The sequence below is a fragment of the Myodes glareolus genome, chromosome 5 (assembly GCF_982192425.1).
Source record: "Myodes glareolus chromosome 5, mMyoGla1.1, whole genome shotgun sequence".
Classification (NCBI taxonomy): domain Eukaryota; kingdom Metazoa; phylum Chordata; class Mammalia; order Rodentia; family Cricetidae; genus Myodes; species Myodes glareolus.
This window is the reverse complement of record NC_142030.1, coordinates 5,929,029-5,954,080: the sequence shown is the minus strand read 5'-3', so window position 1 is coordinate 5,954,080 and position 25,052 is coordinate 5,929,029. Positions and strand designations below refer to the sequence as shown.

General features: G+C 43.8%; 1 protein-coding gene across 2 annotated transcripts in view; it reads right to left on the bottom strand.

Moving 5' to 3' along the window:
- Positions 1 to 23,170, bottom strand: part of Kcnk2 (potassium two pore domain channel subfamily K member 2) — a 190,296-nt gene extending 167,126 nt beyond the window's left edge. The window contains exon 1 of one of the 2 annotated variants that reach the window (XM_085687539.2): positions 22,658 to 23,170. In XM_085687539.2, the coding sequence (XP_085543665.1) occupies positions 22,658 to 22,691 (34 nt within the window). In that variant the 5' untranslated portion in view covers positions 22,692 to 23,170. The remainder of the gene's footprint in view (positions 1 to 22,657) is intronic. The other variant, XM_048439475.3, reaches the window with a different exon arrangement.
- Positions 23,171 to 25,052: the final 1,882 nt, after the last annotated feature.

The window sequence follows — 25,052 nt, the reverse complement described above, 5'->3', positions numbered from 1 at the left end:
AATATAATATAATATAATAATAATATAATATAATATAATATAATATAATATAATGATGCATAAATCCATAAAGGTAGATCATTAGAACCTGGGGAGGTACATAAAAGAAATGAAACATATGTGAGAATTTGACATAGGACCAAAGTTCAATTCAATCAGGAAGGAAAAAAAGAAAGAGAAAATGATTAACAACATCAGCTCTGGGCTGGACACTTACCCTGTGAGAACCAGAATAGTTCTTTTGTCTGAAGTTAGATACCAAACAAAAACAAGCAAATGGTTTTGTGGCTCTTAATCTTCCTAATGCCTTGACCATTTAATATAGTTCCTCATGTTGCAATGACCCCCAAACACAAGACTATTTTCATTGCTACTTCATAACTGTAATCTTGCTACCATTATAAATCATATTTAAATATATGAAATGTGGAATGCCTGATATGTGACCCCTGTGAAAGGGTCATTCAACCTCCAAAGGGGTCACAACCCACAAGATGAGAACCACTGGGTTAAAGTGATAACTGTAAAGATACTATTAGCATTGACTGGAAGGTCTGGGGAAGACCCAGACAGACACTAATAAATAACTGTTGCATAGCAGCAGATAGTATAAATAAAGAAATTAAACAAGTGGCAGATTCAGAAGACATGTTTGCAATGTGGGTGACAGATCAGGATTTAAAAGCTATAATTACAGGAAGGAGCACTTTACAAATTAACAAGACACTGACAACCTAACAGAGAGATGAGCAACAAATATAAACAGACATTTCATAGACAAGAAAAACCAAACGGCCAACACATATGCATAACTATTTTCTGTATTTACTAACGGGAAACGGAAGCTGAAGTAATGAAACACAGCATCCCTTCTGCTCCATCGGACCGACAGAGAAGAAAAGCCGCAACAGTGGAGCACTCTCAGCGATGGAGGAGCACTCTCAGCGACGGAGGAGCACTCTCAGCGATGAAGGAGCACTCCCAGCGGGGACTGATGAGATGATCCTGGGAACTGCTGATAGATGCATAAATCTAGAGGACAATCTGGGAACATTTATGAAGGGGAAGAAACGCAAACATTCGGAACCCACGACCCCTCTCTTGGATTCGTAGGAGAACACCCAAGAGTCCAGATGTGCAGTGTAGCACTTAATACCAACAATGATGTATACACAAAGGGAACTCTCAGAACATCCCTGCTGACGTGGGTTTTACAGAAGGCAGTAGTGGGTATAATGATAAAAGCAACCAAGTACGTAAGAGTCAGAAGACAGGATGAAGACCTATAAAATGTCATCCTCAAGACTCCATCACACAACCATCAACTCACAGCACCTCTGGTTCCCTGCAGGAGGTTCCACAAGAGCAGATCTGTCAACAATTAGTGATAGAGGGGGGCTCATGAGGCCCTCCCCTCTACAGCTGAACTATTGGCTGCTGATAGATTCTGGGAGAGGGGCAATCACTGTCTTCAGTTGTATACCCACTGTTGGCCCCACAAGTTTCAATGAATAGCTCTCAACCCAAGGCCACACCCTGCCCTGTTTGACTCTGTGTCGCAGACAAAATGAATGGATATGAACATGAAGGAAATATTTGTGTGGGGGAGGGGAAACAGGGAAGGTAGGACGATGGGAGGGGAGAGAAGCGGGGAGAATGGTCAGCATAGGTCATAGTGTTTCTGTTACTATGATGGAACACTGACCAAAAGCAACTTGGGGAAGAAAGGGTGTGTGTTGCTTACTCTTCCATATTGTATCTCATCACTGAAGGAAGGCAGGACAGGAACTCAAACAAGGCAGGATCCTGGAGGCAGGAGCTGATGCAGAGCCCATGGTGAGGGGAGGTGCTGCTTACTGGCTTGCTCCCAAAGTTTGTTCAGCCTCCTTTCTTATAAAGCCCAGACCACCAGCCCAGAGGTGGCCCCTCCCACAATGGACTGGGCCCTCCCACATCAATCACTAATTTAAAAATGTCCTACAAGCTTTTCTACAGCCAGACCTTACGGGGCATTTTCTCAATTCAGGTTCATCGTCTCAGTTCTCTCTAGCTTCTGTCAAGTTGACAATAAACTAGCTATCATGGTGTGCATAGGAGTAATTTAATTTCTTAAATTAAAAAACCAATATAAAAGAAAATTATGTTTAATAAGCTTTCGTTTCACTGCAAAAAATAATAATAAAAACCCCACATACTTGTATGTGTGATTATAAAGATGCATATATACTGCATGTAGATTGTGAGACATGAACTGTTAACCACCTGGAAACACCCAGAAGGAGGTGTATAAGACGTTTGTGTAGGTACTTTGCTTTGAGGTGTAGTGTTAGTTAAAATGGCTGCAGTGAAAGTAAAATAGCTTCTGGAGAGATGGCTCCACAGTGAAGAGCATGGCTGCCCCCTAGAGGACACAGGTTTGGTTCCCAGCATCTGCATGTGACTTGCATCCATCTGTAACTCCAACTCAAGGGACTCTACTGCCCTCTTCTGGCCGCTGTGGGCACTGCATATGCACGTATACACATATCTATGCAGACGAAACACTCATGCACATAAAAATAAATTCATCTTTCTTTGTGAAAGAGGAAAATACAGGAGAGAGAAGAGGGGTTAGGAACAGAGAAGGAAGGAGAAAGAACATTATTCAAACCCAGAGCATTATAGAAATCCCACATATGTAGAAGCATAAGAGTCCGCATATATCCTCTGGACTGCAAAGCGATAATAATGACCTTCATCGCTGAGTGTGCACTAAGAGCTTGATGTACCCATTTCTTCAATAAACCCCCAACCACACCACAAGGTTTAAACTGTTACTATCCTCATTTAGCAAATGAGAAAACTAAGAGATGAGGTATCCTTTCTAAAATTACAGACTTTCAGCTTCAGGACTTGGATCTGAACTCAGAACAGATAAGCCTGGAATCCTGGCCCATAACCACTATAGACATATTGCCTCTCAGCAAATATGTGTCCAGGATATTGTGTTGATCCAAATACACAAATTGCAATGTGATAATGTATGCTGATTCTGATCCATGTATGCATATGTATATATTTGAGCAAAATGAAAAATGCAGGCAGCTTTCAATCTGTACGTTCTAATTTGGAGGGTGAGGAAACATGGAAAGACAACAATGGGTGACTGGATGTCACTCATTTTGTTTTTTGATTGTTTTTATTATTTATTTATTTATTTATATTTAGTTTTAAGAAAGGGTCTCATGTAGCCCAGTCTGGTCTTGAACTCACTATGTGGGCAAGGATGACCTTGAACTTCTGATTCTCCCTCCTCTACCTCCTAAGTGCTGGATGCAGGCATGTTTTACTATGTCAATTTATGAGCCACTGGAATTGAACCCAGGGCTCTGTGCATGCTATGTGAGCACTCTGCCAACTCAGCCACATCCTGGCCCCTGGTGTTTTGTTTTTAATGTGTCCCTGAAACATATTTGAAAATTGTGCAAAAATAATACAAACAAACCACAGTGGCTTTTCCTTCTCTTGGGTAGGCTCTGGTGTTTAAGTAATGCTCACTCAGTGGAAATGTCAGGCACACAGTCTTCCGTGAAGGAGGTGCCGTTCAGTTCAGGAGGGGTTTTGACAAGTCGGAGGAAGAACGTGACACGTAGCTGTGGAAACTGCGAGGCATCATTGAGTACAGTGCTTCTGGAACATGGGCTACGGCAAGGCTCTCTGCACAAGAGCAGAGCTGTGATTGAGGAGACTGTGTGGGCCTGTGCAGACTTGAAATGCCAAGAGGAGGAACATATCAGCCCTATGAGTGGATGAAGCTCCTGCGTGGCTGAGGGCCGTGTCACAGACACTCCCAGAGTGGCCCCGACGTTAACAGTGCCTCCTTTCTATTTCCAGTGCCACAGTCCTCAATCAACCACACAGCCAGGCCAGAGGATGCCAGAGACTCAGTGTGATGCCTGGCAGACCCAGAGAGGTCCGAAGTGTCATAGCAGGTCTGTTCCTGGCGGAGACCTTGTCCTGTCCTGTTTGGGTCCCTAGACCTGCCTGAGAGTGAGCATGCCACTTTTCTTCCAGAAACCAAAGAAATGTTCCATCCAAGGAAGGGACCTAAAAGGAAAATCGCAAAGAGAATTCGAAAACAGGGAGGAAATATCCAAGATGGCAGCTACCAGTATGCCATTATCAGAATGTAGTAAGCAATCTCACTTCCATTTTTACACTTAGAAAGCTAAGTGTTTTGTTTTCAAATAAACCATTTTCTTTTAAGATTTACAATAGTCTAGTATTGTTTCTGGCTTTGGTGAAAATAGACATCAAACCAAATTTAAGAATTTGTTGCTGATTAAAAGATATTCTTTGCCATTTTGATCCTCATGTTTCTATCCCACAATAACCCTAACCCTAACCCTAAGCCTAAACCTAACTCTAACCCTAACCCTAACCCTAGCCCTAAACCTAACCCTAACCCAGGCCCTAACCCTAACCCTAGCCCTAGCCCTAGCCCTAATCCTAACCCTAGCCCTAGCCCTAACCCTAACCCTAACCCTAACCCTAGCACTAACCCTAACCCTAGCCCTAGCCCTAACCCTAACCCTAGCCCTAACCCTAACCCTAACCCTAACCCTAGTCCTAGCCCTAACCCTAACCCTAACCCTAACCCTAGTCCTAACCCTAACCCTAGCCCTAACCCTAACAAGGGTGGTTGAATTGGGGGCATAGAGGGAGAGCAATGAAAGAGATATCTTGATAGAGGGGGCAGTTATGGGGTTAGGGAGAAACTGGTGCCAGGGACACTCCCAAGAACCCACAGGATGGCCCCAGTTAAGAGTCCTAGCAATAGTGGAGAGGGTGCCTGAACTGGCCTTCATGTGCAATCAGATTGGTGATTACTGTAATTGTCATCATAGAGCCTTCATCCAGTAACTGAAGGAAGCAGATGTAGAGACCCACAACCAAGCACTGGGCTGAACTTCAGGAATCCAGTAAAAGACAGGGGGGAGAGATTATATGAACAAACGTGGTCAAGATCATGACGGGGGAGGGGTAAATCCACCGAGACAACTGACCTGAGCTTGCAGGAGCTCATGTACTCTGGACAGACAGTTAGGGAGTTGGCATGGGACTGGCATGTGCCCTTTGCATCTAGGTAACAGTTGTGTAGCTTGGTCTTTTGTAGAGCCCCTAGCAGTGGGACCACATCACTGATGCATAGGCTGGCCCTTTGGGATCTGTTTCCTTTGGTGGGATGCAAGGGAAGGATATGCCATGCTTTGTTGACTCCCATGGGAGCCTTAGCCCTTCTGAATGGAGACGGAGGAGGAGTGGATAGGGGAGTAGAAGAGAGGTGTGGGGAGGGAGAGAAAACTGGTGGGTATGTAAAAGTAATTAATTAATTAATTTTTTAAAAGGGATTCTCTCTGGTTGGTGGGCATGAGTTGCAACAGTCTTAAGATGCTAAATCTGTGTGTGGCATGGCCAGGTTTGCTAACTGGAGCAAGCAGCCCTTGACCATGATTGCCTTATACTTAACTCAAAGGCTCTCATTTCTTCCCATTGTCTAACCGCTTCAACAGAGCTCCACTCAAACAATAAAAATACTGAACTTGACATATTTATAGCCAGGGGACAGATTTTAAAGATGATTCATTGATGCTTCACTGAACTGGCATGTTCGGCTTCTTGGGTTTGGGTAATAGAGTGGGATCTGCTCTGTCTAAAGAGGTGAGCAGGGGGCGTCTGCAGTAGCAGGCTGCCTGGTACCTGGAGAGCTCATGGAGGTACAGGAAGAAATTCTGTCCTTTCTGATCACAAAGTAGGAGACAGAGAAAGCCACAGAGAAATATGCTAAAATTAGGGGGAGATTTGGGAGAAGGGATTTACAGCATTGCTTCACAATAGCATTATCATCTTTGAACTCCAAAGTTCCCGTTTTAGGGACTCTACCTCCAGTCTCCAAATCCATAGGCCACACAAAGCTATGTATTAACAGCCATACTGTTTATAGTCAGGCATTGCATAATCCAGCTATGCCTCCTTCGATTCCTAGTAATTCTTTTCTTTTCACATGACCCTCCCCCACTAATAAAGTCACCACAGACTCATAGCCCCTAGAGAGAAAAGAAGACAGAAGCCAGTCGTTGGCTAGTCACAAGTCTCAGAAGTCAAAGTTCTTCCACAGATGTTATGGCTGAAGTGTGTGAACTCTGCAGTTCTCTTGAGACTGAGAGTGTGATGGGAGCTTAGCATAAGGTAGAAAGTGAGCTTCCCAGAATTCACACATCCCAAGGACAGCTCTTCGACTATCGCACTGAGCAGCTTCTGGGCTTCAGAAGCATCAATGCTAGAAATATTACAGGCACCCTTGTTCTGAAACAGACTTCTGAGGTAGTGCATGGCCCCACAAGACAAGTGTTAGCACCAGTGCCCAGTCAGTTTACAGACCATTTGAGAAGAGTCTAAATGCTTTTGCAGTCAGACTTTACCCTTCATTCCTGGTGGGGATTCTAAGTTGAACAAACTATGCACTACGTTTGGTTCCAAACATTATTAGCAGAGTTCACAACACAGAATATCTTACAAGAGTTATCACATAGCAAGCAGAGTAGAGAAGGGAGCAGAGGGAGGGACATTCTTAGACTATTCATTTCAAAAGTTTATATAGAAACCCATTCATTACCTTAGAAACTTCCTAAAAATATATGTCTATGCATATACAAAAGTGTTTAAATGGAGTTACTCTGTATTGGGACAACAATAATCACACTGGACATTACAAGCTAGCAAAAAGCCTAGTGCCAAGCATGGCTTGCCCTTTCTGCAGTTGTTAACCAGTGAGTACCTGTAAACCACGCCCCCCAGACATTACAAACTATCACCAGTTCTTTTGGTTACCCCCCAGAACTTAACAGTAAGACCCTATTGCTGAAGACCCCACATATTTGAGTCATAGAACACAGAGACAACAAACTGGGACTGAATTCCTGCTGACTGGCTTTCATCATGCTGATATTGTGAATGCTACAGGAGGGAAAAAGTAATTGTGACTCTTACCAGCTGTGAACCCTATGTGCTACCATAACAACCAGTTTGGCAAGAGAGGCTGCTATGCAATTGTGGCACAAACATCATTGGGATAACCAACCACTTTCCCATTGGATTTAAGGCCTAATCCACAAGTTGAAAAAATAATACCTGGAACTGGGTCCATGAACCTGTGACTAGGAAGTCCACAGACTCTAAGGGAGAAATTACTACTATCAAACTCCACTAAAGGGACATAATATTAAACTGAATTCCAATGACTTCTCATTATATCCAGAGATGACAACATCTATCAACCATCATGGAGAAGTTTTTATTTGCAATCAATGGTGAGTAACACAGAGATGAACTGGTCAAAGTATAGAGAATGAGAGACTTTCAGAGTACTCAGTCCTGAATGGGAAATCCATATGGTACTTCCAGGCTCAGGGGCCACTGTGGAAGAAGGGACCGAAAGATGCCAAGAGTGGAAGCTGGTGGATGGCTACAAGGAAACAGTCTATTCTGCCTCCCTTTATCTGACACTTTGACATCATGCAAGCAAGGTAACTTCTGCCTGTATCATCAACTGGATGGAGATTGGGTTTGCATCCAGCCTAGAAGGGTCCTTTCTGTGTCTTTCTCTGTCTCTCTTACCCTGTACAGGGTAGAGGGGGATTGCCAAATGGACATGGCCTTATCAACTTATAGAAATACTCATAGCCAGGTTTCATTTTCTACATACAGGGAGATGAGAATGAGCAGTGTTTCAGGCTAGATGTGGGTTCTCAACTCACTTCATATTTGAATGAACATATTAGACAATCCACTGATTTGATGCAAGTTCATTGAATTTTACCAATAATATATTTTATTTTTATTAGCTATATATTCTCAAAATTACTACTCTCTTGATGGGACAGTATTTTCCATGCTGATGATTGGCTTCTCTCTATCAATTAAGTTAAACATGCAATTGCCATTGTTACAATCTAAGAGTCTTCTTAAGTACATTTGAGAGATATTTTGGGAGCCAAAAATTGCCACACACCATTCAACAATAAGCGAGAAAAAACTTCATACCAATATCTCCCATGCCTACATATGTAAAAAACAAAAACAAAACCAAAAAACCCCTCAGCTCATGTTTTTTTTCCATCAACATATAAAATACAAAGATACTTCATAGCCATCTGGAGTTAATACTAAACACAGACTTGTTAAAGATTCAAAGTTCAATTGATATACCTGACCAGACTAACAAAGTATAGGATATAAAATGTATCACATAGACATAAGAATGGTACTGGAGAAAAATAAGATATAATAAATAATAATATCTATAATAAATCTCTTAGCAAACTCAGGACTAGACTAGGATCTTTTAATCTGATAGAGGATGTTTACACAGATCTCTGACTAGCATCATGATTAACGGTGAAGGCTAGAGCTCTATTCTTGCTAAGAACAGGACAATGAAAGGCTGTTTATTCACCAGGTTCCTATTCCACATGATCCTGAAATCCCTCACCAGTGCCACAGGGTAAGTGAAAACATGGCAGCTGCACCCTGGGAAAGAAGAGACAGAAATGTCACTGTGAAGTGACATGTTCTATACTAAAAATAACCATAATTGCTTCTCAAAAGAAGCTTCCAGGAATTAAGGAATAGAGAAGGTCATTAGGGCCATGTCAATCAGTGTATAAAGATCAACCCAACACATTGCATGTCAGCAATGGTCATCACAGGTGGAAGGAAACCATTTACAATAGCTCTAAAAGGCCACACGTTCTGGTGTGAATCTAACAAGTTAAATGTGCAGAATTTGTAGGAGGGAACCATGAAATGCCGATGACAGAAGAGCGACCGTGTGAAAAGGAAGGCTTGACATCGTTAAGATGTCTTTTCTCCCCAGACTGATGTGAGTCGACCAACTCTTACACCCCATGGGGTATGTGTAAATAACATAAGTCGATTTGGAAACTTGCATGTGCAACGGCTGTGGCGACAGCTCGGTGGTCAAAGGATTTACAACACAAGCATGAGAGAGAATGAGAGTTCAGATCCCAAAGCCACTCAACACCAGGAGGGCCAAGCAGCTGTCTGTAACTCCAGCCTCCTCTGATGGAGTTGGAATCCACAGAGTAAGTTGGCTAGCAAGACTAGCCATATCAGCAAGTTCTGGGTTTGATTGAGAGATGCTGCCTCAGTGCGTGAGGCAGAAGGGAGACAGAGAATGATTCCCAACATCAACGATGGTGTCCACATGCACATTCATATGTATGCAAGACATGAATGCACACATGCACACTACACACATGTAAACACATGCACCACACATGCATAAAGAGGAAATATGTAAATAAGACTTATTTTGAATGACAAATAACTTGGAAACTAGTTTTGAAATGAAGAATAGAGGACTCACAATACGTGATCCCACAACTAACTCTAAAGCTTAATTAAGCAAGAGAATATAGTGTCATAGAAATTATGCACAGAGCTAACAGGGCACAGCAGCCTAGGAATAACTCTCAGAAGAATGGCAAAGGAATGTTTAGTGCAAAGGAAATTCTGTGGATGAATTGTGTGTGTGTGTGTGTGTGTGTGTGTGTGTGGTGTGTGTGTGTGTACATGTATGTGTGAGAGAGAGCATAAATTTTTATCAATAGTTTATCTGTACTGAAAAAAATTAACTCAAAGTAGTTCATGGACCTAAATGTAAAATATAAAATTAAAATTACATGTAGTGGTATTTCAGTTGTGTTTTAATAAATAAAACTTTCCCGAAGAACTGAGAGTAAGACAGCCCCATTGATCAGCCTTGCAGAGCAGGTAATGGTAACACACACCTTTAATCCCAGTGTGTGGGATTACACTACTCTGGCATAGAAACCAGGCAGTGCATGCCTTTAATCGTGGTGGTGCACACCTTTAATCCCAGAACTAGAGAGGATTATAAAACAGAAGGAAACAGCTCTCAACCACAGCCTCTCATTTCCTGTAGACTGCCTCACCAAGCCACATGGCTAAACATAGACAAGAATTATGGGTTAATTCAAATTGTAAGAGCTAGGCCAGCCATCCCAGCTTCCATCCAGAGGGCCTTCCGAGGGGTGAGTTGATCCGGGCCACGGCAGGGGACCCGGCGAGGGGGAGCTAGGACTTTCCCAGACCCCATAGACTCCCAGGTCTGCCTGCCCTGCTGGCTCCACCCAGCTAGCTTCCCGCCAGCCATCCCAGCTTCCATCCAGAGGGCCTTCCGAGGGGTGAGTTGATCCGGGCCACGGCAGGGGCCCCGGCGAGGGGGAGCTAGGACTTTCCCCGACCCCATAGACTCCCAGGTCTGCCTGCCCTGCTGGCTCCACCCAGCTAGCTTCCCGCCAGCCATCCCAGCTTCCATCCAAAGGGCCTTCCGAGGGGTGAGTTGATCCAGGCTACGGCAGGGACCCCGGCGAGGGGGAGCTAGGACTTTCCCCGACCCCATAGACTCCCAGGTCAGCCTGCCCTGCTGGCTCCACCCAGCTAGCTTCCCGCCAGCCATCCCAGCTTCCATCCAGAGGGCCTTCCGAGGGGTGAGTTGATCCGGGCCACGGCAGGGGACCCGGCGAGGGGGAGCTAGGACTTTCCCAGACCCCATAGACTCCCAGGTCTGCCTGCCCTGCTGGCTCCACCCAGCTAGCTTCCCGTCAGCCATCCCAGCTTCCATCCAGAGGGCCTTCCGAGGGGTGAGTTGATCCGGGCCACGGCAGGGGCCCCGGCGAGGGGGAGCTAGGACTTTCCCCGACCCCATAGACTCCCAGGTCTGCCTGCCCTGCTGGCTCCACCCAGCTAGCTTCCCGCCAGCCATCCCAGCTTCCATCCAAAGGGCCTTCCGAGGGGTGAGTTGATCCAGGCTACGGCAGGGACCCCGGCGAGGGGGAGCTAGGACTTTCCCCGACCCCATAGACTCCCAGGTCAGCCTGCCCTGCTGGCTCCACCCAGCTAGCTTCCCGCCAGCCATCCCAGCTTCCATCCAGAGGGCCTTCCGAGGGGTGAGTTGATCCGGGCCACGGCAGGGGCCCCGACGAGGGGGAGCTAGGGCTTTCCCCGACCCCATAGACTCCCAGGTCTGCCTGCCCTGCTGGCTCCACCCAGCTAGCTTCCCGCCAGCCATCCCAGCTTCCATCCAGAGGGCCTTCCGAGGGGTGAGTTGATCCGGGCCACGGCAGGGGCCCCGACGAGGGGGAGCTAGGACTTTCCCCGACCCCATAGACTCCCAGGTCTGCCTGCCCTGCTGGCTCCACCCAGCTAGCTTCCCGCCAGCCATCCCAGCTTCCATCCAGAGGGCCTTCCGAGGGGTGAGTTGATCCGGGCCACGGCAGGGGCCCCGGCGAGGGGGAGCTAGGGCTTTCCCCGACCCCATAGACTCCCAGGTCTGCCTGCCCTGCTGGCTCCACCCAGCTAGCTTCCCGCCAGCCATCACAGCTTCCATCCAGAGGGCCTTCCGAGGGGTGAGTTGATCCGGGCCACGGCAGGGGCCCCGACGAGGGGGAGCTAGGGCTTTCCCCGACCCCATAGACTCCCAGGTCAGCCTGCTCTGCTGGCTCCACCCTGCTAGCTTCCCGCCAGCCATCACAGCTTCCATCCAGAGGACCTGCGGAGTGGTGAGTTGATTCGGGCCCGCGGCAGGGGCCCGGTGAGGAGGAGCTAGGACTTTCCCCGACCCCATAGACTCCCAGGTCAGCCTGCAGTGCTGTTTCCACACTGCTAGGCTCTCCCGCCTGCCATCCCAGCTTCCATCCAGGTACAAATTTCTATATTTCTCCCCTTCCACTGAGGCCATAAAATTTCCCCAGTTCAGCTGCCTTGCACACTGGGCCTGCTCTGTAGGGGCATCCTGGAAAGAGGGAGTGCCTGTGCTTCAATACCCTGCCTGGGGAAAGGTAGGCATTCTATCAGTGAACTCCCTGCCCAACAAGGGAACCTGACCCGATACCAGAAGTTCCAATAGAGAGCATTTGATCGAAGAGATGGGCAGACGTCAAGGCAAGACCTCCTCCAACAATCTGAAAAACAACATGAAAATATCAGATCCCAACGACCCTACAACAGAAGGATTTGAACACTCTAACCCAGATGAAGTGGAAAAAAGTGCCATTATGAAAGCAATAGAGTCCCTTAAACAGGATATGAATAACTCCCTTATGGAACTGGTCGAGAAGTATAACAAAAAGTTTGAAGAAATGAGTATAGAAATGGATGAGAAATATAACAAAAAGTTTGAAGAAATAAGTAAATCCGTGAGTGATACCCTGAGAAACCAAGAAAAAACAATCAAACAAGTAAAGGAAACAGTCCAAGAATTGAAAACTGAAATGGAGGCAATGAAGAAAACACAAAACGAGAACCGGCTGGATATGGAAAACCTAGGTAAACGAGCGGAGACTACAGAATCAAGCATAACCAATAGAATACAAGAGATAGAAGAACGGATCTCAGATTCTGAAGATACCATAGAGAAAATAAATGCTCTGGTCAGAGAAAACGACAAATCCAACAAATTCTCTTCACAAAACATTCAGGAAATCTGGGACACAATAAAAAAACCAAATCTAAGAATAATAGGGATTGAAGAAGGAGAAGAACTGCGGATCAAAGGCCCAGAAAATATATTCAACAAAATTATAGAAGAAAACTTTCCCAACCTAAAGAACGATATTCCTATGAAGGTTCAAGAAACATACAGAACACCGAATAGATTGGATCAGAAAAAAACATCCCCGCGACATATAATAATCAAAACACAAAACATAAATATTAAAGAAAAAATTTTAAGAGCTGCAAAGGAAAAAGGTCAAGTAACTTATAAAGGTAAACCTATCAGGCTTACACCGGATTTCTCTATGGAAACCATGAAAGCCAGAAGATCCTGGATAGAGGTACTGCAGAAACTAAGAGACCATGGATGCAAACCCAAACTAATATACCCAGCCAAGCTATTGTTCACTATCAACGGAGAAAACAAAATATTCCAGGACAAAAACAAATTTAAACAATACGTAGCTACTAATCCAGCCTTACAGAGAATATTAGAAGGAAAATCACTACCGAAGGAATCCAATATTCCCAACACGGCCTACAATAACTCGAACATCTAGCGACCATTCACAAGCACAAAGCAAAGAAGAAAAACACATACACTCTACTACCTAAAAAAAAATGACCGGAGTCAACAACCACTGGTCATTAATATCACTTAATATCAATGGACTCAATTCACCTATAAAGAGGCACAGACTTAGAGATTGGATACGAAAACAGGATCCAACATTCTGCTGTTTACAAGAAACACACCTCAACCACAAAGACAGACACTTACTCAGAGTAAAGGGTTGGGAAAAGGTTTTCCAAGCAAATGGACCTAAGAAACAAGCGGGCGTGGCCATTCTAATATCTAACAAAATTGACTTCAAACTAAAATCAGTCAGAAGAAATGGAGATGGACATTTCATACTCATAACTGGAACAATTCATCAGGAGGAAATCTCAATCCTGAATATCTATGCTCCTAATATAAAGGCACCCACATATGTAAAAGAAACTCTTCTAGAACTCAAGGCGGTCATCAAACCACACACACTAATAGTAGGAGACTTCAACACTCCTCTCTCACCAATGGACAGGTCAATCAGACAGAAACCAAACAGAGAATTGAGAGACCTATTGCAGGTATTAAATCAAATGGATTTAACAGACATCTATAGAACACTCCACCCAAATAGGAAAGAATATACCTTTTTCTCTGCAGCTCATGGAACCTTCTCGAAAATTGACCACATACTCGGTAACAAAGTAAACTTCCACAGATACAAAAAAATATTAGTAACTACCTGTGTCTTGTCAGATCACCATGGACTAAAATTAGAATTCAACAACAATGCTCCCCCCAGGAAGCCAACAAACTCATGGAAACTGAACAGTCAACTACTAAATCACCCCTGGGTCAAGGAAGAAATAAAGAAAGAAATTAAACTCTTCCTTGAATTTAATGAAAACAAAGACACAACATACTCAAACCTATGGGACACTATGAAAGCAGTGCTAAGAGGAAAGTTCATAGCACTAAGTGCCCAATTAAAGAAAGCGGAGAAAGCACACATTGGTGAATTAACAGCACAATTGAAAGATCTAGAAAAAAAAGAAGCTGATTCACCCAGGAGGTCTAGAAGACTGGAAATAATCAAACTGAGGGCTGAAATCAACAAAATAGAAACAGAGAAAACAATCCAAAGAATCAATGAATCAAAAAGCTGGTTCTTGGAGAAAATCAACAAGATTGACAAACCCCTAGCCAAGTTAATCAAACGGCAGAGAGAGAACATGCAAATTAATAAGATCAGAAATGAAAAGGGGGACATAACCACAGACACAGAGGAAATTCAGAGAATCATTAGATCTTACTATGAAAGTTTATATGCCACAAAGTTGGAAAATGTAAAAGAAATGGACATTTTTTTAGATAAGTACCATATACCAAAGTTGAACCAAGAACAGGTGAACAATCTAAATAGACCTGTTAGTCGCGAAGAATTAGAAGCTGTTATCAAAAATCTCCCTACCAAAAAAAGCCCAGGACCAGATGGTTTCAATGCAGAATTCTACCAGAACTTCCAGGAAGAGCTAATACCTATACTCCTTAACGTATTCCACAATATAGAAACAGAAGAGTCATTGCCTAACTCCTTTTATGAAGCTACAGTTACCCTAATACCAAAACCACACAAAGACACAACCAAGAAAGAGAATTACAGGCCAATCTCACTCATGAACATCGACGCGAAAATTCTCAATAAAATACTGGCAAACCGAATCCAAGAGCACATTAGAAAAATTATCCATTATGATCAAGTCGGCTTCATTCCAGAGATGCAGGGCTGGTTCAACATACGCAAATCTATCAATGTAATCCATCATATAAATAAACTGAAAGAAAAAAACCATATGATCATCTCACTAGATGCTGAAAAAGCATTTGACAAAATTCAACACCCATTTATGATAAAGGTGTTGGAGAGACTGGGGATACAAGGATCATACCTAAATATAATAAAAGCAATATACAGCAAGCCGACAGCTAACATCAAACTGAATGGAGAGAAACTCAAAGCCTTTCCACTAAAATCAGGAACGCGACAAGGCTGTCCACTCTCTCCATACCTCTTCAATATAGTGCTTGAAGTTCTAGCAATAGCAATAAGACAACATAAGGAGATCAAGGGGATTCGAATTGGAAAGGATGAAGTTAAACTTTCGTTATTTGCTGACGATATGATAGTTTACATAAGTGACCCCAAAAACTCTACCAAAGAACTCCTACAGCTGATAAACACCTTTAGTAACGTGGCAGGATACAAGATCAACTCCAAAAAATCAGTGGCCTTCCTATACACAAAGGATAAAGAAGCAGAGAGGGAAATCAGAGAAGCATCACCTTTCATGATAGCCACAAATAGCATAAAATATCTTGGGGTTACTCTAACCAAGGAAGTGAAAGACCTATTTGACAAAAACTTTAAGTCTTTGAAGAAAGAAATTGAGGAGGATACCAGAAAATGGAAAGACCTCCCCTGCTCTTGGATTGGGAGAATCAACATAGTAAAAATGGCAATTCTACCAAAAGCAATCTATAGATTCAATGCAATCCCCATCAAAATCCCATCAAACTTCTTCACAGACCTTGAGAGAACAATAATCAAGTTTATATGGCAAAACAAAAAACCCAGGATAGCCAAAACAATCTTATATAATAAAAGAACTTCTGGAGGCATTACCATCCCTGACTTCAAACTCTATTATAGAGCTACAGTATTGAAAACAGCTTGGTATTGGCATAAGAACAGAGAAGTCGACCTATGGAATCGAATAGAAGATCCAGATATTAACCCACAAACTTATGAACACCTAATTTTCGACAAGGGAGCTAAAGGTATACAATGGAAGAAGGAAAGCATCTTTAACAAATGGTGCTGGCATAACTGGATGTCAACCTGTAAAAAAATGAAAGTAGATCCATATCTATCACCATGCACAAAAATCAAGTCCAAATGGATTAAAGACATCAACATTAATCCGTCCACTTTGAACCTGATAGAAGAGAAAGTGGGAAGTAGTCTACAAGATTTAGGCACAGGAGGCCTCTTCCTAAGCAGGACCCCAGCAGCACAGACAATAAGAGAAACAATGAATAAATGGGATCTACTGAAACTGGGAAGCTTCTGTAAAGCAAAGGACACTGTCAGTAGGACAAAAAGGCTGCCTTCTGACTGGGAGAAGATCTTCACCAACCCCTCATCAGACAAAGGTCTAATCTCCAAACTATACAAAGAACTCAAGAAACTAGGCACTAAAACTCTAATTAACCCAATTAAAAAATGGGGTACTGAACTTAACAGAGAATTCACAACAGATGAACTTCGAATGGCCAGAAGACACTTAAGGTCATGCTCAACCTCCTTAGCGATCAGGGAAATGCAAATCAAAACCACTTTGAGATACCATCTTACACCTGTCAGAATAGCTAAAGTCAAAAACACCAATGATATCCTATGCTGGAGAGGATGTGGGGTGAGGGGAACACTCATCCATTGTTGGTGGGAATGCAAACTCGTGCAGCCACTTTGGAAATCAGTGTGGCGGTTTCTCAGGAAACTGGGAGTCAACCTCCCTCAGGACCCAGCAATTCCACTCTTGGGAATATACCCTAAAGATTCCCGATCATACTACAAAAGCATTTGTTCTACTATGTTCATAGCAGCACTATTTGTAATAGCCAGAACCTGGAAACAGCCTAGGTGCCCCTCAATAGAAGAATGGTTAAAAAAGGTGTGGAACATATACACATTAGAGTTTTACTCAGCGGTAAAAAACAATGACATCTTGAATTTTGCATGCAAATGGATGGAAATAGAAAACGCTTTACTGAGTGAGGTAAGCCAGACCCAAAAAGAGGAACACGGTATGTATTCACTCATAAGTGGATTCTAACCATAATTAAAGGTCTTTGAGCCTATTATTCGTGATCCTAGAGAAGCTAAATAAGAAGATGAACCTGATGAAGATTATTTAGCTATCCACCAGGAGGTAGGAAATAGACAAGAGTCCCAGGTAACCTCGGGTGCATGGGGGGGAGGGAGGGTCGATGGAAGGGGAGAAGGTTAGAGAGAAGGGAGTAGGGGAAGAAAGGGGAAAGCTTGGTGGCCTGGGATGGGGGGGGGAGGGAGGAAGGATGAATATGGGATCAGGGAAGATTATATTTCAACTAAGGGACCCATTTTAGGGTTTACAGGAGACTTGATTATATATGGGATCCCAGGTCCAAGGAGAGATCCCCCAGATTGCTCTCTGGACAGAGGAGTGGGTGCCTGAATCGGCCGTTGCCCATGTCCATACTGATGTGTATTTTGCTTATCACCATAGATCCTGCATCTGACGAAGGACGGCGATACAGTCGGTGACCCATATTGCAGCACCGGACTGAGCCCCCCGAGGTCCAAATGAGAAGCAGAAGGAGGAAGAACATGAAAAACGAAATCAGTACTGCGAGGGATGCTATCACCCACTGATACAAGGGAACGGATCTGATGAGAGTTTACCAAGGCCAGTTGGACTGGGACTGAAAGAGGACGTGATCTAACCAGACTCTCCGAATTTGGCCGGATTCTCTGACTGTGGCTGACCCGAAGTCTTTCTGAAAAGCCATTGACTATGACACTGGGACCTGTTTCCTCTACATATAATGGATTTTGGGGATCCAGTCTGTTTGGACACTCACCTTCCTGGACCTGGAGGGAGGGGGAAGGAACTGGAACTTCCCACAGGGCAGGAAACCCTGACTGCCCTGTGGGACGAAGAGGGAGGAGGAGGGGGAGTAGGGGGAGTGGGAGGGTGTTGGGAGGGGGGGTGGAAATGGAAACTTTTATAATTTAATAAAATTTACTAAAAAAAAAAAAAAAACAAATTGTAAGAGCTAGTTAATAATAAGCCTGAGTCAATAGGCCAAACAGTTTATAATTAATATAAGCCTCTGTGTTGTTTCTTTGGTACTGAATGGCTATGGGACCAGGCAGGACAGAATCTTCAGTCTACAATTACAAGTATTCTATGAACACCAATAAAAATTTTTATAACTTTGAATTAGGAAAACAATTTGAATAATACACTAATGACATGACCCACAAAGAGATAAAATAATATCAACTGTACTTCACCAAAACTGATAGTGGTGGTTCTTGTGAGCAGTCACAACGACAGTAGCTGTTTCGCTTGGAGGACAGCAACCACAGCAGGAATTGCAAAACAAGAAACAAATAAATGGGCACGGACACTGTAGCGCTATCTTGTTTGTACAAATAAAGCTTGCCTGAAGATCAGAGGGTGGAACTAGCTGCTAGCCAACCATAGAGGTCTGGAGGAGGTCTGTACAGACAGACAGGAAGTGATAAGGCGGGAGGAAACAGGAACTCAGTCTCTGTGTGACCCGGAAGTGGAGAGGTAAGAGAGTTGTGGTTTTGATCCTTTGTCTCTCTGATCTCTCAGCATTTCCCCCAATATCTGACTCCTGGCTTTTATTATTAAGAACTATTAATAAAGTGCTGCAGGACACTCTCCACCTCCTCACATAAAGAGGGCCAAGAACTTAGACATTTTCATTCTTTCAGCACATTTCTCTTGAACTGAAGCCACTTACACTGTGTTGTCTTCATGGATAATGGGGTGGGTCCTCTGTGGACGGTGTCACACAAAGTTAGTGTTCATTAGCGATCAAGAGTAAGACTCCTATTGATGTGTGAGAGCAGGAGATAAATAAAATACTTCTGGGTAAAACCAGAGACGATCACAAAACATTAAACAAAATCCACAATGTGCTGGTTTTCACTGTTTCTTACCCAGCCATCTGCTTCAACAAATTTGATTCACGTCTGTGTTTGTGTACCCCATGCAAAAGGTGAAATGTAGCCTCCACTTCCACAACAGGGATACGAAAAAACAAGCTCATCCATGTGGAGATTTGTGGGAAAGAAAATGATACTACACAGATGTGAGATCATTTTTTTTTTTAATGCCAGTGATTTTTGCCAATTGAAAATTCTAACCACTGCATTATTTCCTATCCGGGATATGGAAGTCTAAGCAACAGTGTGCAAGAACCCTGGTTCTGCCCAAGTGCTTTGCACGTGTGCTTGGAACAGTAGACACGATAAATTAAATCATCAAAATGTGTTACCCACAGGATTCTTTTTGCTTTTTGCAAGCCCTGTGGAAAGATGCCATGGGAGACATTTTTAGTCCTTGAGTTTACAGAAGGTCATTTCTGCTGCAGCTATCTATACCACCAGCCACAATGGGCTTCCTTTCTTCCTTCTTTCCTTCGTTCCCTCCCTCCCTCCCTTCTCTTCCATTCCCCTTCCCTCCCTCCCTCCTTCCGTCCCTCCTTCTCTCCCTCCCTCCCTCCGTCCCTCCCTCCCTTCTTTCCCTCTTTCTTTCTTTCTTTCTTTCTTTCTTTCTTTCTTTCTTTCTTTCTTTCTTTCTTTCTTTTTTCGAGACAGGGTTTCTCTGTGTATCTGTGGCTGTCCTGTAACTCACTCTGTAGACCAGGCTGGCCTCAAGCTCATAGAGATCCACCTGCCTCTGCCTCCCCGAGTGCTGGAATTAAAGACATGCCACCACCACCCAGCTACAGCAGGTTTTCTAAGATGAGTAGACAGGCTATATGCAAACAGTGAAATGGGAAATTAGTAACAACAGTCAACTAAGTGCATGGTCTTATGAGCATCAAGGATCATAAGCAAACAGGTTTGATCCTTGCCTGGAAAGCAATGGAAAACCCTTTATTTGTTGTTTTTAACTCATGTAACCTGATGGACTCATTCATTCTGTTTGGTTTTGCTTGTTTTTTTGTTTGCTTTTTGTTTTTGTTTGTTTTTTGTTTTGGTTTTTTGTTTTTTGTTTTGTTTTGTTTTGTTTTTGAGGTAAAATATCACTCTGTGGTCTGGGATGTTTAGGAACTGAAGATGAGTCTCCTACCTCCGTCTCTCAAAAGCGAGAATGACAGACTCAAACCATCACACCTGCCTGGTGCCCATTCTTTTATATTCTTTAAGATTTGCTTGTCTTAAAGAATAAGACATTTTTTTGTCTTAGCTGACCAGTACTCAGAGAACAGATTTTTTTCATCAGCTTGCACCAATGACTGGTGTTTAGTTCAACCAAAAAATTGGGGAAGGGGGAGGCGAAATAACCCCAAATATCAGGTTATCAGAAGTCAAGAGTTAAAGGTCCCTGAAGCTGGTATAATTCAAACATCCTATCACACACTTACTTTGCATCAGACAACCAACATAACGATTGAATTTAACCTTTACACGGATAAGAAGGAATATTATCTTGTTTTATATATAAGAAGCTAGAGATGGCATCTAGGCAACTTTTCCAAAAATTTAAAAATGTTAGGTAGGGAATTCTAACACATAGCTGTCTGACTTAAAATGCCTGAGCCCCCGCCGCCCACAGCGGTAGACACTCACCCTTCCCCATCCAACAGACACCAAGTAACCCTGCCTATGGATCCTCTGGTGCCCTGTTGCTGACTGGAAAAATCAAAGCATGCTGTAGGAACACCAAGCTATCATCTGCTACCCATAAGCCTCTCCTGCCGCTGAGCTGCTACGGGGTTACACCTCCTTCCTCCAGTGGAAGACATTCCCCAGCTCTATTGCTGTGTGGCTGAGCTTGGCTCTCCCTGAACTGCCGAGTCTGGCTTTGAACTCGCACTCCTGACTCCCAGGTGGAAAGCTCCAGACCCACAGTCACCCCACCGCCCTCTCTCTTGCTTTCCTTTCCTGTAAGGCCTAAGGCTCTTTTCTCCTCACAGGCGGGGACCAGTGTGAGAACTCCTCCAGGGTTGCGTCATTTCTTGATTAAGATCCCAGAAGTATGGATAACAATTCCAGATGATTCCAGCCTAAAAAAGTACTGACCCCTAAAAGAGCTGCCGAGCTACTGCTAGGGACAGTCTAGTCAGAATTTCTAGTTAGAATTTCTACCGGTAATGGTACCTGTGAAAGTTACTAAAGGGATAATTTAAGCTTAGCCGTTTTTATAGATGATGCTATACATGCTATGATTCAAGCTCACCCTGAAGCTACATGTAATTATCCCAGAGCATCTTACCTTACTGATGATTGTTGCTTAGTTACAGCATTTTACCAGTTCCTACCTCAAGGATCCCACCACGACCGTCTAACATGCACAGCTTTCTTCTTCCCTACTTGTGGTAGAGAAGGGCAGGTTCACTTTAACAAACATCTCCATCAGGTATGCCAGAGCAGAAACCAGAGTGTCAGAATGGTGCTATCTGGCATTGTGTAGATGGTGACAGTGTCATGGATGAGTTTGTGGCTCTCCTCTGCTAGATGACTTTCTCTTGTCACTCTGGACTCCAAGGACCCCTTCATCCATTCATGGCTCACACCTAAAAGACCATAAGTCCAATGGAGGACATGGCCAGCATCTCAGCCTGTCTGTTCACCCGCAACAAAGGGAGGTCCTAACAGGCTAACTTATCCAGCATTCCAGCATACAGGCTGACATCAGGACTTTATATACTGATTGGAAACAAGTTAGGCTCAGCTATGCTACAGGTTAGCTGTTCCCGGGTGGTACCCTTCCAAAGAAACAACAAGTAATAAGAAGAGTAACCAAAATGGAAGGGAATTCAAAATTTGACCTTTAAAGAAACCCCTTACTGGAAAAGGCAATGTAATGTAATTCCATTATCATATAATTCTTTGGTACATACAACTCACTCACACTCATGAATTAATTTACAGAGTGAACTGAGGTTTATCTTCTGATGAATTCAGCAGCAGACTTTATGCAACATTCAAAACTGCCGACTAAGTCTAAACTTACTATGGGATAGACTCGAAGCATGGAACTTGCCAGATTCAATATCTGTACAGCAGCAGTAAGGCTTTAGTAGCTTGGTTTACATTTGTAAGAGCATGTCAGCACACTTAGACATGAGACGTCTTAGTCTCCAGGTGACTTGTTGAACACTATAGACATAAACTTTGGAAACAGTAAAGGCAACTGGGTGTCAGTTCCAAAGAAATCTATTCTGTGCAGTGACACCTTCTCCTTGCCCATTCACAGATTCTACACATCTCTTGCCAGCAGGAAGATAAGATAGATAAATAAGATTCACCCAGGAAATAGTTCAGATTCTCTCTAAATCCTGATAGCATTGCGTGAATCCCTAGACATTCATGTTTTGATTACAGGATGAGCCACGTGAAACCAAAGTAATAGAATTTAAAACTCTCCGCACACAGATTTAGTGTAACTTATTGACAGACGCTGGTGAATTCTGCATTGCCAGAATCACACACGTCACAGAACAGCCTGGCATGGTGTGCCTGCCATCCAAGGCACTCTAGAACTTGCAGCTTCTTCCAGCCTTGCAGGATCAGGGAAGGCATTTCAGCAAGAAGCCTTCTGCTGGAGGCACCCAGAGAGTTTAATTATAGACCAGTCCGCAAATGAAGACCCTGCATCCCACCCTTGCTCAGCGGTCTGCTCGGCAAACAAGACGCTCGATCCCAGCAAAGATACTTACGGTAGAAGTTCCTTTTCACGCGTGGGTTCATCATTTGGGGATGTTTTCATCAGGAGTTATCATGCTTTTGATCTTTAACGCCGTTCTTCCTCCAAGGTTTCTGGTCCGTAATGTCCAAAACAGAGTCACTTGAACTAACGAGCCATCGTCCCATACTGTTTCTTTTGTGTGTGTGAATGTCACCCTGTAGATCGATTTCCTGTCCAAAAACACTCAAAATGAACAAGCGCTGCTCTGTGCAAGTGAAATGCACTCCTCGGGTCCTCTGTTTTTGCAGTTTAGTTCAGGAAGAAAACCCTGATTAAATGAGGAATCATATCCCAGTTGTTCCAGGGAACTTAAAAGACAGACGCTCCTTCCTTATGAATGGGCTTATCAAAGTTGCTAGGATCGTTTGTTCTTGCGAGCTTGTGTCTGCTGTACTATTTACCCACAAATCATCCATGTGCCTTGTGCGGCCCCAAGTCCCACCCCATAGCCACAGTAACACAAGCACAAACTATATTTTCAAATCAGGCTTCGTGCACTTTGAAGTCCATAATGCTTTCCATTCCTGAAAGGACAAAGAGATCTACATTGTCAAAGTTTATTTTTACGCTCATGTGCTCGCTAAGTGCAGTGGCAAACAGACGTCCTGTGCCTGGTGTACTATGACTGGAACCTATTAATACAAACAGATGAATCGCTGGCCAGGCTCCATAGAGGCTTTTACTTCTTTCTCTTTTTTTAACCTTATCTAAATTGCATCGATTATCTCTTTTTTAAAAAAACGTTAGGAATATTATCAATTTTATAGCCTGGTTTGTTTTCAGTGGGTTGGGATAGAGAAAAAAAAAAGGAAAAGAGAAAAATAAGAACCGCGTTTCAAGGGGCAGTTGCTGAGATAAGAAGGCAATTAAAGTTAGAGTCTCCTTCTAGACTAGTGCAGAGGGACATTCAGAGACCATAAAAGTGGCAACAAACTTTAAGAAGTACTGGAAGCTGAAACGAGAGTGGGGAGCAAAGGAGACAGTGAAGGAGGGAGAGAGAGCTGCCTTGACTATCGGCAGTAATTCTTAACATATTTTCTTACTGTTGGGAAGGCAAACTGCTCTGGTTTGTATAACCCCCTACCGGTCTGCTCAAACCACCAAAATCAGCCAGCATGTCATCCAATACCGGTCCGAGACTGTGGAAACACGTCGTTGCTCCGTTGAAGCCGTAACAAAACACAGCTGAGCAGGGACCGTGAGGTGTGGAGTGACCCTGAGGTAACGTGATCCATGTTGTGGAGTTTCCAGCCTAGATCTTAAACATCTGTGTTCAAAACACTCCTATGTGGCCCTATGCATTAGATGCTGGTGGGAAGGAACCTGATCTTTCCATCAGACGGGGACAATCCTTGCTACTGAAATCATGCAAGAGACATATATTCACTTTGGTGCACATATCTTAAAAAGTCCCTCCTGTGTGGCCATGTGTGTGCACACCATAGCATACTTCTCTCGGTTGGTTTTTTCAGAGCTAAACGTGGGTTTTCAGCAAGCCTTGCTCTCGGGACACCTTTTGCTCAGTGACACTGATTCAGGCGAGATTTGCCTCTGTAGAGAGAACTGGAAAAGGAAATAGAAGAAACAGTCATGCTAACTGGACCAGAGTGCAACCCCTGACCTTTGTTTCATTAATGTGCTCTTAAGCTATAATCTGAAGGAGGTGCCAGCCACTGGCACCCTGAAGAATAAACAGACTCAGATGGCGGCTGTCTCGTGAGCTTTATGGGAAAGGGCTCCTGCATTTCCATGTCATGTAACAGAACAGTTAAGAGTATCCATTCGGTGCTGAAGTGCAGAAGTGAAGTTGCTTTAAATTAGCACCTAAGCATGGTCCAGTCCCTGATGGCCATGGGCTCCCTTTTTATATCCGCACAAGGGAAGGATGGCAGGGGGAAAGGATGCCAGTGAGGACAGGCAGAAACTTCTGGAACAAACGTCACTCTGGGAATAACAAATGGTTTGTAAAATATGGAAGAGATAAGAGCTGTATTATTCTATATAGATGATAGAGAGAGAGACAGACAGACAGACAGACAGGTGGAGAGAGAGTGAGAGAGACAGAGAGGAAAGGGTTAGATTAGGCTTGGTTCATCTAGTCCAACAATGGCTGTCTGTCTACCAGTGGAAAGTTCACGTATCCATTAGTTTGTTCAGTTCCTGGGGCTGGGTGTATTATCTGCTCTTCAGTATACACTGGAATCCCAGAGAAGCAGACTCTAATGCCAGTGAAGAAATGAACTTGCCAGTGAGAGCAAGGGCAAGCAGGCAAGGAGCAAAAGCTTCCTTCTTCCATGTCCTTTATATAGGCTCCCAGCAGAAGGCGTGACTCAGGTTTAAGGTGGATCTTCTCCTCGCCAAAGATC